General features: G+C 31.8%; 1 protein-coding gene across 1 annotated transcript in view; it reads left to right on the top strand.

Moving 5' to 3' along the window:
• The window catches only part of LOC134699027 (uncharacterized), a 31,670-nt gene extending 13,681 nt beyond the window's left edge, over window positions 1-17,989 (top strand). The window contains exons 2-4 of the mRNA XM_063560719.1: window positions 10,675-11,536; window positions 16,304-16,394; window positions 17,961-17,989. Coding sequence (XP_063416789.1) covers window positions 10,694-11,536; window positions 16,304-16,394; window positions 17,961-17,989 — 963 coding nt within the window. The 5' untranslated portion in view covers window positions 10,675-10,693. The remainder of the gene's footprint in view (window positions 1-10,674; window positions 11,537-16,303; window positions 16,395-17,960) is intronic.
• The last annotated feature ends 4,662 nt before the right edge of the window (window positions 17,990-22,651 follow it).

Raw genomic sequence — 22,651 nt, 5'->3', positions numbered from 1 at the left:
ATATTCCGAAACAAAACTCTCTCTCGTGTTATTATGCCATATTTGTTGTAATAGCAATGCAACGAGTCATTTCGAATACCGGTATGAAAATGAGACTGTTCTATGACGACTTTTATTTATTGCAGGCACTAATTTATAAAATACAAAATTATTGTATTTATTATTGGCTCTTAGTAATGTTCAATAGCGTATTTGAATAAAATTTCAAAGACTTAAATTTACTACAATACAATCAATTCTTAGCTCTATTTTACAACATTTAATTTAAACTTGTTGAAATGAAGTTGGTTTAAAATTTGTCAAAGTAAGCTTTAAGCATTCCTTTTTTTATATTCGTCTTTTAATTTAGATTTATCATGCATGTTTCCAAACATAGTAGGTGTTCTCATATATGTATTTGATACGGTACATTTATTATTGATATATTTCAGACTTCATTTGTGAAAGAAAATCTATAGAGCAGAGCATTTGTTTTTGTAGCTCTATTTTAGAACATGTAATTTAAACTTGTTGAAATGAAGTTAGTTTAAAATTTGTCAAAGTAAGCTTTAAGAGTTCCTTTTTAATTTAGATTCATTATGCATGTCTCTATACATAGTATGCGACGCGTAACAGTTAATAGGCAGGTGTTCTCGTTTATGCATTTGATACGTTGCATTTGTTATGGGTATATTCCATACAAAGTTTGTATTAGGACGTTTGACTTACTTATAAAAAAGTTTTTCAACATCTTCAATTTTACGTAAATGTCAAACTAAAAGCGAAGAACTTACTATGTGATGCGCTAAAGCTGATTAGACCTTTTGAACCAACAAATGAGTATATGGTTATCTTATTAGTGTTGTATTAAGAAATTTGATTATTGTTAACAATTGAACAAATACTGGTTTTAACATCAATCAAAACAGAACTAAATTTGTATTATTTTTTTTTTATTTTTTTAATGTATAAAAACAAAAGCATAGTAAAAAAGATGTAATAGGAGTGACATGAAACAAAACTCCACAACTGCCGAATTTTTAATTTAGACATGGTACAAATAATGTCTCCTTTGACTGTTCATTGCGTTAAACGCTCAATCCTCGGGATGGGTTTTGGTTGAATTACATGTAGGTCTCTTATGTATGATTTGTTTCGATTACTAATTATGTTTGGCTTTTAATTAGCTTTCAGTGATTTCAAGTACTCTAAAATTGTTCTATGTGTTGATTTTGTCTGTTGATTCAGTTTATGATGCATTTTTGTTATTCAATGGTTGTTTGTTTTAAGTTATATTTTGCTTGGTGTGATTTTTATGTACCATCTTTTCATTTTGGTATTACGATAAATTTCACTTCTGTTCCCGTACTATGAACAACATATTCACTTTTCAAAAACATATTTCCAACAAATTTATATATATTTGAATTACAAGTGTACGTTTATTTATTTATCGTAATCTTGTCCCAAAAAGTAAAATCACAAAAATACTGAACTTAGAGGAAAACCAATTCGGAAAATCCATAATCACATGCCAAAATCAAATAACAAAACGCATCAAAAACGAATGGACAAGAACTGTCATATTCCTGATGTGCCTACAAACAATTTTAAAATTTACATAGGCAATGTAAGAATACAGGGTTAATAGATTATTGTTTATTCGTTCAGTGTTTATATATATGTAATTTCCAATGCGACAACCCTTCACAAGAGACCTAACGACACATACATTAACACTTATTAGTGGAGCGGCGGAGAGGACAATTTTAGAAATTTAAATTACCTAAATACCTCATGGGATTTTAATAGCTCATTTGAAAGCTGAAATCCTGAACTTTTTGAAAATATGTGTCGTAAATATCAAATCTGGTACAATAATATCGAAAATCAATGTCAAATGTCATCACTTTAAAAAATCCTACTTTCATCTAGAGAAACAATACCATTGATATTTTTCAAAATTGATAATCAATTCAATAAATTATATGAGTAGTTTTATGTAGAAAAAAATTAATTCATACAAAATCTTTTTTATATTTGCACATGACGTCAGAACAACGTTTTATTTAACTTTTTTGAAGGTAGTCCGTGGTATACAAATTTTAATGCCTAATGGAAAACAGGAACATATCAACATTGATAATTGACATCGACAAAAAGCATTACTTGAATACTTTAAGAGTTAAAAAGTTTTTCAAAGAGTATCTGAAATGCATAGTTAATAAATCAAACAAAATATGCAGTCATGAAAAATTTCGACGTGTCACTGAGTTTTCTTAAAATGAATTCAAACTATCCCAATACAAGATACCTTTATATATAATATAGTTATTGGAGTGTGATATATTACTCAATAATTGCAAGCGTGTTGTAGAACAAATTCCTAAAATTGAGACATGCCGTTATTTTGAGCTTATTTTCATACCGATTTAAAAAAAAATTGAAGTGGAGTCACACCCACCAAGAGCATGACCTACCGGCATAATAAGACTTTAAATGGAGTAATTATGTTATACAATTTGACACCAGACACTCTGAGAGAGCAGCATATTTTCTTCGAATGTCATCCGAAATATTCATTGATACTGCAGAAAATGTTTCAAAAGACTTTGTCAAGAGACAAGTAACAAAACTTATCAATTAGGTTGACAACATTGCTTCTGATATTTCCAACGATATACATTTGTACTTGGTTATTTGCAGGATAATAATCCCTAGATATATAAACATTTTTCATTTTGTGAGGCTGCGTTATATAGTACATACATACCGATTTGTTCGTTGGTTTTGGTGCAGCTATATAACTGTACTTAAGTCGGCTTTTATCTCAAGCATTTCTTATTCTGCTTAGATGTTATTCGCTGTCTTAACAGCGTCTCCAATTGAAATATCGCTAGCAAATACAAAGCTAGATTTATATTATCCTTGTTGAGCAAAAGAGGCAATTGCATCCCTGTAGTACCTCTCCAGTTTAGCCTTATGTTTAGAGGAATTACAGTATGTCTTACTTATTTTATCAGGTAAGAAAGACTGATACCTTGTCAAACGTGATGACAAAACAAGAGACTTGTTGTCAAAAATAAGGTCTCTGTCTATAATTTAAACTACTGCTAAATGCCAAATCATACGCAGATTGATCAGTGGATTTTGGTCTATATGCCGAGTATGTGGTCAGACATGATGCGTGATACACTGCATAATTAAGAAAATTATCTTGCTCTATTCGATTAATCATTACGGGAAGCCATTATTTCGGTTGGCTAGATTTGCCGACAACCAAACTTGCTTTGCCACATTGTACGAAGTATGTGTTGCTTAAATACGAATTCACATGCCGAAAGCTTTTCGTTTGAATTGTTTTACATTGTCTTATCGGGCCATTTTATAGCTGGCTATGCGGTATGGGCTTTGCTAATTGTTGAAGGCTGTAAGGTGACTTATAGTTGTTAATGTCTGTGTCATTTTGGTCTTTTTGGACAGTTGTCTTATTGGCAATCATACCACATCTTCTTTTTTATATTATAAGACTTTTATATTTATTTATAGCCAACTGATGTCTCTGCAAATTTAAATCGTTGTGATAATTCTTAAATTTATATTTCGTGTCGTATAAAGCAGCTTCAAGCACTCTAGCAGCAACTACAGCACTATCAACATCATCATGCGTCAAGGCAAAAAAATTACCGTAACGGCTTGGTTTTGTCCTAAAGAGGTTGAAAACCGACTTTTAACCGATTTAAAAAAAAACTTGAAGTGGAGTCACACCCACCAAGAGCATGAACTACCGGCATAATAAGACTTTAAATGGAGTAATTATGTTATACAATTTGACACCAGGCACTCTGAGAGAGCAGCATATTTTCTCCGAATGTCATCCGAAATATTCATTGCTACTGAAGAAAATGTTTCAAAAGACTTTGTCAAGAGACAAGTAACAAAACTTATCAATTAGGTTGACAACATTGCTTCTGATATTTCCAACGATATACATTTGTACTTGGTTATTTGCAGGATAATAATCCCTAGATATATAAACATTTTTCATTTTGTGAGGCTGCGTTATATAGTACATGCATACCGATTTGTTCGTTGGTTTTGGTGCAGCTACATAATTGTACTTAAGTCGGCTTTTATCTCAAGCGTTTCTTATTCTGCTTAGATTTTATTCGCTGTCTTAACAGCGTCTCCAATTGAAATATCGCTAGCAAATACGAAGCTAGATTTATATTATCCTTGTTGAGCAAAAGAGGCAATTGCATCCCTGTAGTACCTCTCCAGTTTAGCCTTATGTTTAGAGGAATAACAGTATGTCTTACTTATTTTATCAGGTAAGAAAGACTGATACCTTGTCAAACGTGATGACAAAACAAGAGACTTTTTGTCAAAAATAAGGTCTCTGTCTATAATTTAAACTACTGCTAAATGCCAAATCATACGCAGATTGATCAGTGGATTTTGGTCTATATGCCGAGTATGTGGTCAGACATGCTACGTGATACACTGCATAATTAAGAAAATTATCTTGCTCTATTCGATTAATCATTTCACCGTCGCATGCTTTAAAAGCAGCATCTTTAATATTGACTAACCTTTCAGCAGATGAAATTGTATGTAATGTTTTCACCCTTTTATGAGAATTGTTTTGCAAATAATACACTTTGATGTATTGTGATCATTTTTTTTCAGGCACCAAACAATTAGATAAATCGGAATATATATCTGGTGATTCCTTTTCAGCTGTTACTGATTTTAAATTCTGCTTACTTGTATAGCTTTTATAACATAACCTTTGATACCTAAATACGGGTAATTCACTTGCTGTTTCATTCAAATAACTGAACAAATCATCATCACGTCTCTTTGCTGCAGCAGTAATGAGACTTTTTCATCCAGATTCTGTTGATGTTATTAATATTTCGTCAACAATAGAATCGCAGATAATGCATTTGTCAACACAAACTTCCACTTTCCTTTTTTTTTGGCATCTAGCGGGACCAGTTTTAACGAGATTGTTAAATTGTCTATTTGATTGAATAAGAAAACAATTCAAACACACCTGAAAACCAAACAAACCCTACAATGAATTTCACTTTCCCAGTTAAATTCAACAAAAACGAATAAGCAACAATATCAAACAACATTAATTAATCACAAGGCTTCGAAATTATAAAATGAACAAGAAATATGCTTGAAAATGACTACAAAATGACCTTCGCTAAATCGCTGAATATGGGACTATAACTAGAAACCCCAACAATGTCGGTAAATCTGTGACAAATATTCGGACTTGAAATCTGGATAAAAAGCAGATATTTAGCCAAATATTTATCTTATTTAGATTAAGAATTAACTTCAAAACGTAAATTGGGTCGATTGAAGTATTATACGGCGGCTTCACTGTTGTGCCTTTAAAATACACCTATACTGCATGTGCAAATAATGCTAGATGAAAAACGATGATTTTTACAGTGTTATTTTCAACCATTTTCAGATGCATCAAGCATTAAATTTAGGACTATTTGGAAATGCCCTTTACATTGATTAAGTTCACGATTAACTGTATTTTTTCAATTTCATTCACAAATTATTTTTTAGAACGGGTTTGTTCTGAAATTTGACTTCCGAATCAGCAGTGGGGTATTCGATGCAAGTTGAATGTCATTTGTACCACATTTGATATTTACGACAAATAATTTTCTAAAGCTGAATAATCGATAAATAATTTAAGCCCCTAAAATTCCATGAGGTATTTAGGTAATTTAAAATTGTTAACTGAGCGACTTTTTCAACATTCGCCGCTCCACTATATATCTCACAATACGACTTCAACAAAGGAAAAAACTCATACCGCATAGTCAGCTATGAAATTCCTTGAAATGACAATACAAACAAAAAATATAGTAATAATAGGCTTATTGAAGTACAAAAATGAACGAAGAACCAAATATGTAATATTTGCATTTCACTTTTAATATTTGTTTTGGATCAAGTAAATTCATTTCGATTGACATTTGGTAGTGTATTGTTCTATGTTGTATTGCCATACTAAAATCGATTAAAAAGTCAGGAAAATGGCCATTGTTATATATAGTTCGTTTCTGTGTGTGTTACATTTTAATGGTGTGTTTCTGTTGTGTCGTAGTTCTACTTTTATATTTGATGTGTTTCCCTCAGTTTTAGATTGTAAACAGGATTTGTTTTTTTCTCAATCGATTTATGAATTTCAAACAGCGGTATACCTAAAGGCAACAGTAGTATATACCGCTCAAAACAAAGCTCAAAAATCCATGGACAAAACACAATCGAGGCAACATACCAAAACCGAGGGAAACGCATTTAACACAAGAGGAGATTCACAACACCAAAATGCAACACATACAGAAACGGACCGAGCATCAGACAAAATCCCATGAATATAACAAATATAACATGAAAACCAAATACTACTGTTGCCTTTATTTAAACCCTCTGCATTTGTTTGCAACAGTATGTAATAAGTGCTTTTCAGTTTGGGTTTCTTTATAGTTTGCTAGTCAGGAGACGCTAGAATATTGAAACTAAAACAGACAAAGACAACAATAGTATCAACAAGATAAACATATTATCTTCAATATCACTCGCGTCTGACTCCTGTAAGACCAGGTGTTGAATCTAGTACTCGGGTTTTTAGAAGCAGTTCTTGTCTCTCGTGTGGATCCTTAAGATATTTTTCGTTTTAAATCTCGTGTTAATCATAAACGAGACAAAACAACAAGTGTCATATATTGAAACAAATCTTTACAACAAGAGAGATGATTTCGGCTGCCCATTTCTATGTAACAACATTCCAAGAGCGCCTGCATACGAAGTATATATCTCCCAATTGATACAATTTTCCCAGGCTTGTATTTCCTATCATGATTTCAATAATTGAGGGTTGCTTCTCATAAGGAAGCTATTAAACCAAGAGTTCCAAATAATGAAGCTAAAATCATCCCTTCGTAAATTGTAAGGACGCCGTCACGAGCTGGTTGACCATTATGAAATAATCGTTTCACGGATGATATCGGATAAGTTCCTTTTGTCGTAACTACATCTTCACAGTTCACGAATGTGAGCTACCGAATTAGACTATTTATCGGATTTGGTATAACATGAGCAACATGACGGGTGGCACATGGGGAGCCAGATCTGCTTACCCTTCTGGAGCACCTGAGATCACCCTTAGTTTTTGATTGGGTTCGTGTTGCTTATTTTTTTAAGCTTTCTATGTTGTGTCATGTGTACTATTGTTTGTCTTTTTTATTTTTAGCCATGGCGTTGTCAGTTTATTTTCGATTTATAAGTTTGACTGTCCCTCTGGTATCTGTTGTCCCCCTTTTTGTAGTCACACATGTGCCACATGGGAGCAGGATCTGCTTAACCTTCCGGAGCACCTTATATCACCCCCAGATTTCTATGTTGTTTCTTGTCTACTTTTATTTGTCTGTTTTTCTTTTTCTTTTTTAGTCATGGCGATGTCATTTTTTTATTTATGAGTTTGACTGTCCCTTTGATATATCTTTCTTCGTCCCTCCTTAAGAAAGAGCATCCCTTTAGTCCACACATGTGCATTAATAAAAATAAGAGAGACCAAAATGACCCAGAAATTAACAACTATAGGTCACCGTATGGCCTTCACCAATGAGAAAAGCCCATACCGCATTGTCAGCTATAAAACGGTCCGAAATGACATTGTAAAACAATTCAACAGAGAAAACTAACGGCATGATCTATTTAAAAAAATGAACGAAAAGAAAGATGTAACAAATTAATAAACGACAATCACTGATTTACATGCTCCTAACTTGGGACAGGCACATACATAAATAATGTGGCGGGTTTAAACATGTTAGCGGGATCCCAACCCTCCTCCTAACCTGGGACAGTGGTAGAACTGTACAACATAAGAACGAACTTTTAAAATCAGTTGAAAAAGGATTAACTCATCAGATGGACAAAAATACAAGTAAACAAGTTTATTTGCTACTTAAAAGTTATCAGAAGCCTGTCACGAAGAAAACATTCAGAAATTAATGAGGAACGTCCATGGTACACATGTGATACCTTCTTGCAATTAAAGTTATAAAAGGACATAACTCATGATCATTGAAAGTGACGCTACCGAAATTCGTGTTCGGTCTTAATGCTGTAGTGATAATCATTGTGTACATGTGTCATAATATTTTGTTCAGGCTAACTTAAGTTCAGGACCAGAAAAAAATCTACATTTTTCCATTTGTAAAGGAGCATAATTCTAAATAATTAAATGTGTCGCCACCCAAATTCAAATTTTTATCTGTGTTTTGTGGTTATTAGCATAATGTATAAGTAATCTTGGATCTAACATGAAAACTTCGGCTTAAAATTAGAATTTTGAAAGTTAAATAAGTTTTTATAATAATAATTGATAACTTCGCTGCTGGTATCAAAAACATGTTAACAGTAATATAAAGATCCAAAAGTACACACATAGACAATCTTTTTTATCTCGCGCCAAACATTAATCGTGTTAAATCACCAACTATTCAAAGTTACTTCACCTTCGCTATTACAAACAAGATTTAGGAAACTTAGTACATGCATCGTAAAAATGTTACCCATAACCCCATCATAATTATAACTCATGGTAGATATGTTTAATCACTTCACATTAGAGAGTACAAAATACTGATACATCTAATAATCCAATAAAATATAAGACCAATACATGACATATCTCAATTGAAATAACCAAGATAATTCATTCTATATACATGTTTAAAGAAAACTGGCCCCACACTTTTTTTAAATAAATTCATATAGACTTATAAAAATTATATCGTGAGGAGAAATCATTCATGACATGAAATTCTCTGATTCTGATGACACATATTTCAAAACAGCTCATCACATTAGTTCCACACCAAACCAACACATGAATACAGAATAACCCTAACCATTTGCGAGGTACAACAAAAAATGCATATGACATTTTAAACACTATATATTATAGTAAAGGATCATACAAATTAATGATCCTACAGTGCAGGCGATTTGGGTGTTATATATATATTGCTAGGAATTTAAACAACGCTTTCTTAGTAGAATAAATGAATTAATGTTGAAATGGAAGAATGAAAATTAAATAGAAATTGAACAAAAATCAAACAAAATTTCAAACAAAATGTTACGTGTCACTGATATATCTCTGACCAGGTTTGAAGAAAAGTAATTTTCATATCATATGCAAATAGTACTTACTCAATATTTATGTCAACATTATCAGCAATGGAGTAAATGGAATCAAGTAGGTCTTTCTTACATCATTGTTCTTGATGCAAATAAAAAAAGAAATGTTGGTTATTCTCAACAGGGTGATTAGTTTGCACAAATAGTGTTCCTGGATACAAGCTAATTAAACAAATGAGATTTTAGATTGCTGGCATTATTTCTGAGTTGACAATGACTTATATTTATTCTGTAGTTGAAAGGTTAAAATGTACCGTCAGTCCTATAAATAAAGGCAACAGTAGTAAACCGCTGTTCGAAATTCATAAATCGATAGAGTTAAAACAAATCCGGGTTACAAACTAAAACTGAGGGAAACGTATCAAATATAAAACTTGTTCAGTCCACTTCTAAATAGACCAAACTTGTTTTTTTTTGTAAACCCAAAGTATGACAAGTATGCTATAAATTGGTCGATTTCGTAGAAAGTCACCGGCCAGATATCATAATAATTATAAAAATGTGAAAGTTTTTAAAACATTCTACTGCTGTTTTAAAAAATTTCAATGAGTTAGAAACATTTAGCTTTTTAAAAGAAAATGTTTGCTTCGTCTTTTTAGCTTAAAAGAGTTGGGTCGGACTTGCATATAAGCTTTCATCTGTTGTATGATACAGTTTTCGGAATTTATAAAAAGACAACGAGACAGGGATTGAGCAAAAGAATTCTAATGACAATAGATTTTGTCGGATTTCAATAATTTGTTCAATTCCAAACAAGCAAATACAAGTTTTCTTACCAGACACATTACGCTACGGCACTTCGAAGATAAGTTATTGATTATATAATCCACGCGTTGGTTATTTATGTGAAATAATATTTTTAACACGTTGGCTCGGCCGTTTTTTTTCTCCTTCTGCTAACGAGACCCCGATAGTTTAAAAGCTAGAATCCGGAAAACCTTCAAATTATCATGGCATTTTTCCATTTCTATGTAGCAACAGTTCAGCAGCGCCTGCATAAGGAGTATATATTTTCTAAAAGATACGATTTCCCCCACTTTTTTCCTATCATGATTTCCTTGATTTAGGGTTACTTCTCACTTAAAAGCTAATAAACCAATCAAGGAGTACTATGTATCGCAGCTATGTACGAATGAAACGCAATTCTGGTTCTGCAAGTCAACTAGGAATATTTAGAACCGGATATGCATCGTATCATCGGTCACCGGAACTACGATAAAGTACTGATTCAAATATGTACACACGCAAAAAGAGTTTTAAATTCAGTTTAAAATGAATAAGTAGATAAACTATAACTGATTAAGACCTAACAGAAACAGTATTAGAGTATTTTCGTTTTCTTTTACCAACAACACTTATATAATATTATCGAACTTTAGAATGGAACATTTGTAATAGGAATATATGCTCATTTATGTTTTATTTGGGTTTTGTTTTATTTAGAAAGAAGAATTCGGAGAATATGATTTTTATAGAATTGCTGGTTTCCTCCCTTTTTGTTTCTGCATCTTTCATGAACCCAACGGATGTTGGACCAACCTACATGGACGATGCTACTATTGATACAGGGAAAACAAGTTTTCAAAAGTTCCAATCCAAGAGTGAATTTCCAGTCTACGGATATTGTTGGAAAGAATTAATCGTTTCATTAGAAAAAGGATGCAAATTTTTAACAGCTGAAATTCATGGGAAACTGGCACTTTCATTCTTAAATTGCTTCTTACAAATGTCAGGACGTCCAATTTATGAATGTGATGATCAACAGAAGTTTTTAGAATGTACGCAAAGTATGAAGGATACTGACCATATTTTACTGTTAAACTTCTTTATTGACACAAAAAGTATGTGTTATTTTTTAGAGGTACAAGTTTGGAACTACGAGACACAACAAACAATAAACAGACTGACTCACATATTAGGAGATGTTAATACACAACTGGATCATGGTATTATTAATCCAATAATGCATTATCTAAGAGAAACTCTAAACAAATTCGAAAAATTGTCCGATTCGAATGCGTATTTACATGACATGTTAAGTAAAGTAATTAACAAGTCTGAGGAACAAGATCAGCTTTTAAGTCAATTTAATCATATCGTTTCCCAAATTTCCTCATGGTCCACTGTTTTCTTTTCCTTGTTATCTTTTACTTGTGTGTTAATTATATCTTTTCTTTTAACATCAACACCATTAACTAAATCGGCAAGACCATGGTTACTTTTTATAGCAGTTATCACCTTCTGGATAGAGGAATATGCAATAGTTTGGTGGAGATCACTTAGAAATCAACAGACAGGAAGTGATGTAGGTTTGACATATACGTGTTTTCTTTAAACGATGCCCCCTCCTTTTAAGTAAGACGGTATCGTTGTTATTTCATCACGTTTTGAAGGAAATGAAACGTCCTTGTTACCTAAAAAGTATATGATTTATGTGTTGATAGAATAACAAATAACCTTAAAGAAATGATATGGAAGTAATATATATTTTAACAAAAAGCTGAGTATAAATCAATAATCAGCGTTCACAGGCCGGGATTTCATTTTATGTGTTTGTAAGACTTTCTTCCTTTTTTAGCTGATACTGTACCAGTACAAAATTAGGGTTATTCACAAATGTCGGACTCTTGTTACCAATAAGTGCAGTCCTCAAAAATGGGATTCAGGATTTTTTTTAACAAAGAAATAACTTCGTATTGTTGTTTATACTGTAAATTCACAATATTGCGTGCCTTTATTATGTTTTTTTTTTGTGGAAAGGTAAAAAATGCAACACTAAACAAGGACAACTACTGCAGTTCATGTTATATATATTTACAGTTAGATCCTTTGGGGAAATATCGGTTGTGTATTAATAGAACTCTGGATTATTTAATGATCAAATAGCATTAAGATAGCGGTAGATATTGCTGAATGCATCAACCAAGTGTAAAATGACCTGTCTATTGATGGATTTTTTTATTTAAGTGGTACACATAGAATTTGTAATCTAAAATTATTAAATATATATAAGAAGTTTAAGATATGAATACTTTAGAAACTGTAAAAACAGTCAATAATGATTTTATCATACATATATAAATTGTTAATTCTATTATAGTACAATGATTTTAGAGGTGTGATAATTTCATTATAGCTAAACAGCTTTATTCATACATCGTAAGATGACTGTGTTGTTCATTTATTGAACGTGTATAAGGTCCGAGAACACAATTAATTCGTAGTGCATTTCCTTTAGAACATAAATGAAAATAAAAAAAATCCCACCTGCGCTTTCTCAAAGAAACTTTTACAGTGTGTTGTACTACTTTTGGGACAAATCATATCAAATTTATAGAAAACTTCATCGCCTCTAACTCAAAATATGGACAATTTTATGTTTAGGGCGTCTTGAAATCTTTTGACAGCTTCCGAAGTGCTCAATTTCAACCTTTATCAGCTGGACCAAATCACTACTTTCCTTTAGAATTCTGGACCCAAATTTTTTTACAGTGTAATTTCATCCCCCTACTTGCAATTTGAGGCATTGAACATGGAGAAATAAATTTGGAAGGGGTATAAAAATTAATGGCAAGTAACCCACTGTCAACACTAGGGACTATATTTGTGAACAACGAAAATCAAGGGACGACAATGGTGGTCTCGGACCATATGTTTGGAATATAGAGTGTGAAACGTTGGAGTATTCACAAAACACAAAATATATGTTCCTTAATATTTTTTGTAAAAACGAATATTGGTTCATTAATATAAAATATATTTTTTCAATAAATCAAAATATATGTTTATCAAATAAATTATATATGCATAAAACATAAATATATGTTCATAAATGAGTTTTAGTTCATAAACAAATTGATATATTTTAATGCAAACAAAAATTTGTTCATAAAACAAATAATTCTTCCTAACAATTAAACATGTATTACTAATATCAAATATATATTCATTCATAAAATCCAAATATTCATTTTTATTTCATATCGGTTGAGAATAAGATTCTCTTATTGGATAACTAGAGGCTCTAAAGAGCCTGTGTCGCTCACCTTGGTCTATGTGCATATTAAACAAAGGACACAAATGGATTCATGACAAAATTGTATTTTGGTGATGGTGATGTGTTTGAATTTCTTACTTTACTGAACGATTTTGCTTCTTACAATGATATCTATAATGAACTTTGCCCATTAGTAACAGAGAACTATATTTGGTAACAATTTACATAAATTTACCAAATTAATGAAAATTGATAAAAATTGACTATAACGGGCAATAACTCCTTAAGGGGTCAATTGACCATTTAGGTCATGTTGACTTATTTGTAGATCTTACTTCGCTGAACATAATTGATGTTTACAGTTTATCTCTATCTATAATAATATTCAAGATAATAACCAGAAACAGCAAAATTTCCTCAAAATTACCAATTCAGGGGCAGCAACCCAACAATCGATTGACCGATTCAACTGAAAATTTCTGGGCAAATAGATCTTGACCTGATAAACATTTTTACCCCATGTCAGATTTGCTCTAAATGCTTTGGTTTTTGAGTTATAAGCCAAAAACTGCATTTTACCCCTATGTTCTATTTTTAGCCGTGGCGGCCATCTTGGTTGGTTGACCGGGTCACGCCACACATTTTTTAAACTAGATACCCCAATGATGATTGGGGCCAAGTTTGGTTTGATTTGGCCCAGTAGTTTCAGAGGAGAAGATTTTTGTAAAAGCTAACGCCGGACGACGACGGACGACGGACGACGGACGCAAAGTGATGAGAAAAGCTCACTTGGCTCTTTGGGCCAGGTGAGCTAAAAAGGGGTCACATGACATTCATTAATCTTTAGTAATAAATTCTATCGGTCATTAACAGAACAAAACGGACCAGAAAACCGGTCGTTAATGAACTTTTACATGATATGGACCGGTGGGGCTTCGTTTACGTCTGATAATGACCGTAGGGGCGTGGTTTCCGTTTGATAATGACTGTTGGGGCGTGGTTTCTCTGTTAATGACCGGTGGGCGTGGTTTCTCTGTTTAGAATGATGTACCCTTTATAAAACATGTTCCTGTTTTTAATATTACATTTAAGTTGTTGAATTGTTTATTATATTTTTTAGTTAATTTTAAAATTAAAGAGAACTTAATTAAGAATTTATATACTGAAAAGTTGCACTAAAATGAATGGCAGTATTACTACGACTGGTCTTCACTCTTTGCTATAGAAATCGTACAACTACTCGAGTTCGCTTTAGGCGTTTTGAATTTATGAGAATTTTCCAAAACATGGTTTCTCAATGAAATAAACATAATAGTTCTTGAAAAACTTGTCATTATCGGGATACATGGACTACCCGTAGTACAGTGGTTTCGACTGCGACAGCGATAAGGACCTCGCCTTCGGCTCAGTCATTATCACTATCTTAGTCAATACCACTGTCCTGTGGGCAGTCCATATATCACGATAATGACCAGTTTTTCAAGAACTATTATATAAATAAAATCCAAATATTGATTCATAAAATCAAAATAATAATTCATAGAATCAAAACATTTATTCATATAATCAATATATTAATTAATAAATGACATATTTATGTTCTCAAAATTCATTAATACGTTTCATAATTTGAATCATTGGATATGTCGTTTCTTTTGTACGAAAGCCGGCTAGTGTAAGGGTGAAGTCGCTTTAGCAATCCAATGATTCAAATTATTGAACATATTTATAAATTTTAAGAACATACATATATATTATTTTATGATTAAGGTTTGTATTTAATGAATGATTATTTAGATTTTATGAATCTACGTCATATTTGATCTTTTTAATATCTAATTTATCACTATTTTGATATAATGAATGAATATTTTGATATTACGAATGAACATTTTGATATAATGAATGAACATTTTGATTTAATTATTGAATATTTGGATTTTATAAATACATATTTTGTTTTTCAAATACCTTTTTTGTTTTTTTTTAAATACATTTTTAACTGTTATGGTACATATATATTTTTTTTTTAACAAAAACTCAATAATGAACATATATTCATTAGTTATGCATATGCAATTTATTTTATTAACACATATGTTGATTTATAGTATAAAACGATTGAAAAGGATATAATGGTTAATTTTTACCGGTGTTACAAATGAAAGACAGACTTTTATAATAAAAAGATATGATAAAATAGATATATAAATATAGATCTAAAAATGATTGAATTAGGGGGGAAATATCGTATTACCAAAAATATAAAACAATACATGAATAGGCAGTTCCAATCAAATCTGGATAGTTTCTACAATGAAAAAAAATCTGAGATGTCTTATAGCAGTCAAAATATGTTACTTCATCCTAATGATTGATAAAGAAATTCAAGATGTCCCAAATAACTACAGCAAAACCAATCCTGTTCATTCTAATTGTGCGTAAATAACATTGAAACCTATTTGCAAAAAATACACATAGGATTGTACCACGAACATTTTTTAACAAGTACAAGTTTAAAGGTACGATTCGCTGGAAAATTCTTTATAGGCTAATCCTGTTTTAACTATAAAGGCAGAGGTTCTTATGTAGTAAATGGTGGTTATAGCTTGTTAAACTTCTCACTTGTATGACAGTTGCATAAAATTCAACTATATTGACAACGATGCTAAATAAAACAAACAGACATAAAAGATAAAATAGTCAAAAATAGGGGTACAGTAGTGTTAAAATCAAAAGTACGATTAAAATAGTTGGTCACCAAACTCATTTTTAAGCTACAAAATGTAAAATCAAACAAAGAAAATGTATCGTGGTAAACATGTTTTAATGATAATGACAAAATTACATTAATTTGAAATGTAGGCCTATTGTGTTCAGCTTTTATATTATAATTCAAAATGGCAGAAGACACCCATACCATATTAAGTATGTTCATTCAATTATATAAGTGTCGACGTTCGATCGAAGTTGATTCTATTTGCATATATTATGTAATGATATATTTTGAAATTTCTAATTGGCAAAATAGAAAATATAACACATACATTATAAGATTTGTTTCTATTTTTATAGTTGGAACATCATACGTACAAGGAAGTATGGCGGGGCATTGCATGTCTATTAGCGATAATTGCATTTGGTTATTCGGCAATTTGTGGAAAAGGTAATATTTGTTACCAAAACATAGTGTTTTAAAGTCGAACAGTTTTGACTAACCGAATACTCGAATAATCTTTCAATCGATTAATTGGTTAACTGGTAGTTAAATTGATGTTTTAAGACTTTATCTTTAACACTCTACAAATAAACAATATTATGTAACGACTAATTGAAGACACAAACGCAACACACACAGAAACGGACCTATAAATATACATTAATGTTATTACAAAACCTTACACGATAGAGGAGATGTCGTATTTACATATAAGTCTTCTCAATATCAAATTTAAAAAAATGAATTAATGACATACATCGTAAAATGTAACTAACAAACAAATACATACGTCCTGATTATGTTTACTTTTAGATCTAATCCCAACGTGTTCGACAAGTTGTCGTGCTATCTAATTTTGTAAGATTGAGAATGGTTTTTATGTTAACAATTGCAATCAGTATAAAACTCTGGTTAACCGGTTAGAGTTTTTAGGTGTTTCATATTTTATGTTTGGGCCTTCTGACAATTAACCAGTCAACAAGTTAATCGTTAACAACACGAATAAATGAAGTCATTGAAATTTGTTTGTTTTTTTAACAATTCAGAGATTTTTTGTTAAACTGAAGATACTCTTTGACTTAGTCAAATAAAAGAGACAACTCTATTTCTTAAACTCTAACGAATTATACGGTCCACTGAATTTCAATATAAATTTCAATTTTAAGACATGATTTTTAAATGACATTTGTAAAATTGTTAGCAATAAGGTAACTTTTACTATTTCTTCTATTGTAAAAGAGGAGTTTTAAACGAACATGAATTAATGACAGTTGATCGGAACTGAAATACACATAGTAATTTTTCCGGCATTTGTTGTATTATTCTGGCCGATTACGTGTCATTAATTCATGTTCGTAACAGACCTTAGGTTTCTAAAAAAGCAAAAAAGTAAATGGTCAAGATACATATTCAAATTCATTTCTGAATAGTAAAATGAAAGTACATCAGTTAACTATAGGTCACCGCACGGTATGTAATTTTATATTTGATGTCAACGATATCCTACATGTGGCTTCCAAAATTTGCTCTTTTCTATTTTATGTATAGTTTATTTCCTCTTTGACAAAAACTCATTTACATATAGGGTGTTCCATCAAGTATTTCACGGAATCCAGGGAAGGCACTTCAAAGTCTTTTTACAGTGTGTCCGGTACAGTGAAAAAAGGTGAAATTATAAAATTCTTTCTTCGAAAAAGCCTTCTATGGACACAAAGTATGTTTAAATGCATCACCCTTTACAAGTGGACCTTTGCTTTTGTCAAGCTTTAATTGCAAGGCAAATATTCTTTGTGAACATAACTCATTTAGATCTTTGTTTTTGTATGGAACACCTCTTAGATGTGGAAGGGTGACGAGCTTGCTTATTATTTTGCTTTTGTCAAGCTTTAATTGCAAGGAAAATATTCTTTGTGAACATAACTCATTTAGATCTTTGTTTTTGTATGGAACACCTCTTAGATGTGGAAGGGTGACGAGCTTGCTTATTATTTTCTTATGATATATACATTCCAGATAAACCAAAAGAAGATAAATCGGATTAAAGAACAAAGGAAGACTTGGCAATGTTTGCAGAATTCATTAAGCAAAGGCATTGACAATAAGTCCAAATTCAGTAAAACCTACTGATTCTTCAAAACGTTTTGATTTAGTATTTTTTTCAATCACATTTAATTTACTTTAACAAAATGGTTACATTTAAAATGAGTCTTCAAAAGTCTTTTCGTGTCACATAAATGCAATAATTTGCAACTTAAACAAAAACAATAGTTTGGAGATACCTTTGCAATCCGGCGTTTTAGAAGTCCTGTCATCTGTGTTAAACGTTAACCATTGGGCTGAAAAATGATGGTTGTTTTTAAAGACATCTGAAAATGAAGATTACCTTAAACAGAATGTTTGGAATTAATAGATTAAAGGCGTATATGACAGGCAGGTTTATTACTATTGTAATGAAATTTTACAGTTAACATAAATGTTAAAATAAAAATTAACTATATTTATGCATTAGTTTATTAGAGATAGCTATCAAGCTTGTACCTTTTTGTCAATCAGCAAATAACTTATCTTTTGTCGATATCTTAGTGTTTGACAAGTTCAAGGTTTACAAAAAGACAAATAAAGAGAATTGTCAGAGAAGCGTTCAAAGATATAAACAGGAAGGATGGATGAATTTGGACTTTTATAATTGTTCCACAATAAAATTTCGTCCATTGTCAGGCATAGATTACCTTAGCAGTATTTGGCACAACTTTTTGGAATTTTGGATCCTCAATCATCTTCAATTTTGTACCTGTTTAGGTTTATAAATATTTTGATATAATCGTCACTAATGATAGTAATGTAGACGAAACGCGCGCCTGGCGTACTAAATTATAATCCTAGTACCTTTGATAACTATGTATTCAACACAGAGACTTGGCTCACATCGAACAACAAGCTATAAAGGGTCCCAAAAATGACTAGTTTAAAACAAATCAAACGGAAGTTACATTATATATATTATGAAAACTATTCCTGAAATTATCATTATTTAGTTTTGTGTATGGTAAGATGTATATGAGTAGAGAAAATGTTTATGTTTAACTGTATGTGCTTTCGGATAGGTACATACCAGCTGGTGTAGACCAAAAGAATAAAGTGTAGGACGGTGGAAATCATTTTACTGTTGTATAGTCTATCATTCATTTGATAACATGTTATCTAATGAATTACTGTCAGATATTTTCTGTCTATGAAAACATCAAAAATGTGATTCACATTGAAGTAATTTCAAAATCTGCACCACATTTTATATGTTATTTCGAATAGACAGAAAAAATATATCATTCATTTCTTATAATTTAAATCTAAATTCTGTTTTAAACCGGAATTTACCTTGAAAAACGTTGATAACGTCACGGTAAACATGACAAAATTGTGTCTATGCGATGATAAACAAAACAACTTCAGGCCATCAGAATAACCCCTACAACCAAATTTGAATTATTCTAGAAATAAAGAGACTGTCATGTGACTTCCTATTGGAGATATTGTCCATATATGACAAAGTTTACTTTTTTCACTGTTTGCCTATTATTTTGAAAATTATAATAAACAGAGAGAAAGTTTAAGTTGCAATGACGAACATCAAAGAATATATCTCAATAAGTATGCATGATCGCACTCATAAGACGACTTCTTATTAAAGTTTCTGCGTTTTCATGTCAAATTTTACTAGTTTGTTACGTTTCTTCCTCATATCTTAAAAAATAGAATAGATAGATAGAAATTTAAATGGCCAAAAAAGACAACAACAAGACAATATCTATCAAAAAAGTAAACTTTGTCCATATCAGTAATAGACTGTCACTCTTCATATGCCCTTAAATGAGTATTTTGTTGCCCTTTCCTTTGTCTCGTGCAAACATCAAAGATGATGGTGACAAATTTGACAGACAGTTTGTTTAGAAGTACAAGATCAGGAAACAAAAAATAATTGTTGCCAAGATTTTATTGTCTACAATGTTGAAATAACCTCTAGATTGTTGTTGAAATGTTCTTTTTGTAAACTTGTACATAATTGTTGCATACGAAAAAAAATCCATATCTTGATACCACAAAAAGAAGGTTGTGATTGATTTTTTGGGTCAATGCGCTTACCGTTTAAGAATTTAAGACTAAATAAGAAAAAAAATGTTAAATAGCTTATTTTTGTTCAATTAAATAGGTTTTAAATAATCTTCAGGTCATATTTAAAACAAGGTCCAACTTAGAGTTTTTGTTTTGCTGTATTGCTTAAATTTGATCTTTTTCATTTTGATTTTGGTATTTTTAAATTCAGAGTTACCTTTCTTACAATCTTTGATCCTAATTATTTATGTCTCATCTTTGCATTTTCACTAGCCAAGGGTTACGATCCACTTCCCTCCTTTCGACGAGGAGAGGAGGGTGGTGGATCGTAACTCTTGGCTAGCGAAGATGTATCTCTGAGGTGATATAGAAATAAGAAGATGTTTACTTTTAAATCTTACTAAGAATTTTGCCGATTCATTTATTTAAATTTTAGTGAATTACTGTTCATGCAATGTTCTTTTTTTACTGTTCATGCAATGTTATATTTGTTATTCTCATAGGATTGTGTCTAATGCTTAGTCCGTTTCTGTGGGTGTTACATTTCAATGTTGGGTCGTTGTTCTCCTCTAATATTTAATGCGTTTCCCTCAGTTTTAGTTTTTTACCCCGATTTTGTTTTTTGTCCATGGATTTATGAGTTATGAACAGCGGTATACTACTGTTGCCTTTATTTAAGATTGTTAACATGCATTTATTTTTTTTCCTATGGTTGAAATTAATGGTCTCCAACCTCTCTGATTACTCAAATTCGTAATATTTTTTTTAAAACTTCAATCATTACATCGAGAATTCGTCGAGAAGCGGTCGAATTGATAGGGAAAGAATCGTGTAGAGATTAAGTTTGATATGGATACAAACAGTTTACCAATCAGTACTCGATCATTTCGATCTTTTCTCGACTAATATCTTATCATTTTCCGTTTAACGCCAACCTTTACGATATGTGGTCCAGACTAACTCGACCAATGTCAGATCGCTTTATGATCATAGCGACTTCTACATTTTTTTCACCCCAGATCAAATCGACCAATACCCGATCTCTACTCGACTACATGCGACCACTCTTCCATCTCTTCTCGGCCGTACACGAGTATTAATGACTACAAAACAATTCTCTAAAAATGTGTACAGATCTGATGAACTCTCATAATTTGCTTCTGCACAAATAGATATATCACAATTTATCTTTAACTGTACACAAATCCTTATATGTACAGTACGTGTCTGTATTTTTGCAATTTTTTATGACACAAATAGTAGGCCTAACTTGTAAAAAAACAAGGAAAAGGGGATGTTTAAATGTTTGTATATTGCTACATGTATCCAGTACCTGTACTAATCGAGTGACAAACCTCAGTTTGAAGAAAAGAGCAGTCAGACTCCCATAACAATGCAGCAGCCTTCTTTACTTTCAGTAAGTTTTCATAACCATTAGGGTCCTCTTTGTTCAGCTCCTGCACGTCTCTCATATTTTTTATTTTGCCATTTGATTTGGGATCTCTCGGCACCCTTTGCTGTCTACCCCTTTCTGTTTGTCTTCTACACCCACTTCAAGCTCAGACCTTCTGTGAACTACTGAATCTAACCAAATAAACTGGAAATGTGTTACAAAACTTTGAATTTTTGAAAAAAAACTTAAGGATTTTCTTATTCCAGGACTAGATTACCTCAGCTGTATTTGGCACAACTTTGGGAATGTTGTCTTATGTAGACGAAACGCGCGTCTGACGTATTAAATTATAATCCTAGTACCTTTGATAACTATTTACACCACTGGGTCGATGCCACTGCTGGGGCACGTTTCGTCCCCGAGGGTATCACCAGCCCAGTAGTCAGCACTTCGGAGTTGACAGGAATATCAATTATATGGTCATTTTTATAAATTTCCTGTTACAAAACTTTGAATTTTTGAGAAAAAAAAACTAAGGATTTTCGTATCCCAGGAATAGATTACCTTAGCTGTATTTTGCACAACTTTTTGGAATTTTGGCTATTCAATGCTCTTCAACTTTGTACTTGTTTTACTTTTAACTATTTTGATCTGAGCGTCACTGATGAGTCTTATGTAGACGAAACGCGCGTCTGGCGTATTAAATTATAATCCTAGTACCTTTGATAACTATTTACACCACTGAGTCGATGTCACTGCTGGGGGACGTTTCGTCCCCGAGGGTATCACCAGCCCAGTAGTCAGCACTTCGGAGTTGACAGGAATATCAATTATATGGTCATTTTTATAAATTCCCTGTTACAAAACTTTGAATTTTTGAAAAAAAACCTAAGGATTTTCGTATCCCAGGAATAGATTACCTTAGCTGTATTTTGCACAACTTTTTGGAATTTTGGCTATTCAATGCTCTTCAACTTTGTACTTGTTTGGCTTTTAACTTTTTTGATCTGAGCGTCACTGATGAGTCTTATGTAGACGAAACGCGCGTCTGGCGTATTAAATTATAATCCTTGTACCTTTGATAAATATTAATACCACTGGGTCGATGCCACTGCTGGGGGACGTTTCGTCCCCGAGGGTATCACCAGCCCAGTAGTCAGCACTTCGGGGTTGACAGGAATATCAATTATATGGTCATTTT

Source organism: Mytilus trossulus, chromosome 1 (assembly GCF_036588685.1).
Source record: "Mytilus trossulus isolate FHL-02 chromosome 1, PNRI_Mtr1.1.1.hap1, whole genome shotgun sequence".
Lineage (NCBI taxonomy): Eukaryota > Metazoa > Mollusca > Bivalvia > Mytilida > Mytilidae > Mytilus > Mytilus trossulus.
This window is presented reverse-complemented; position numbering and strand designations above follow the sequence as displayed.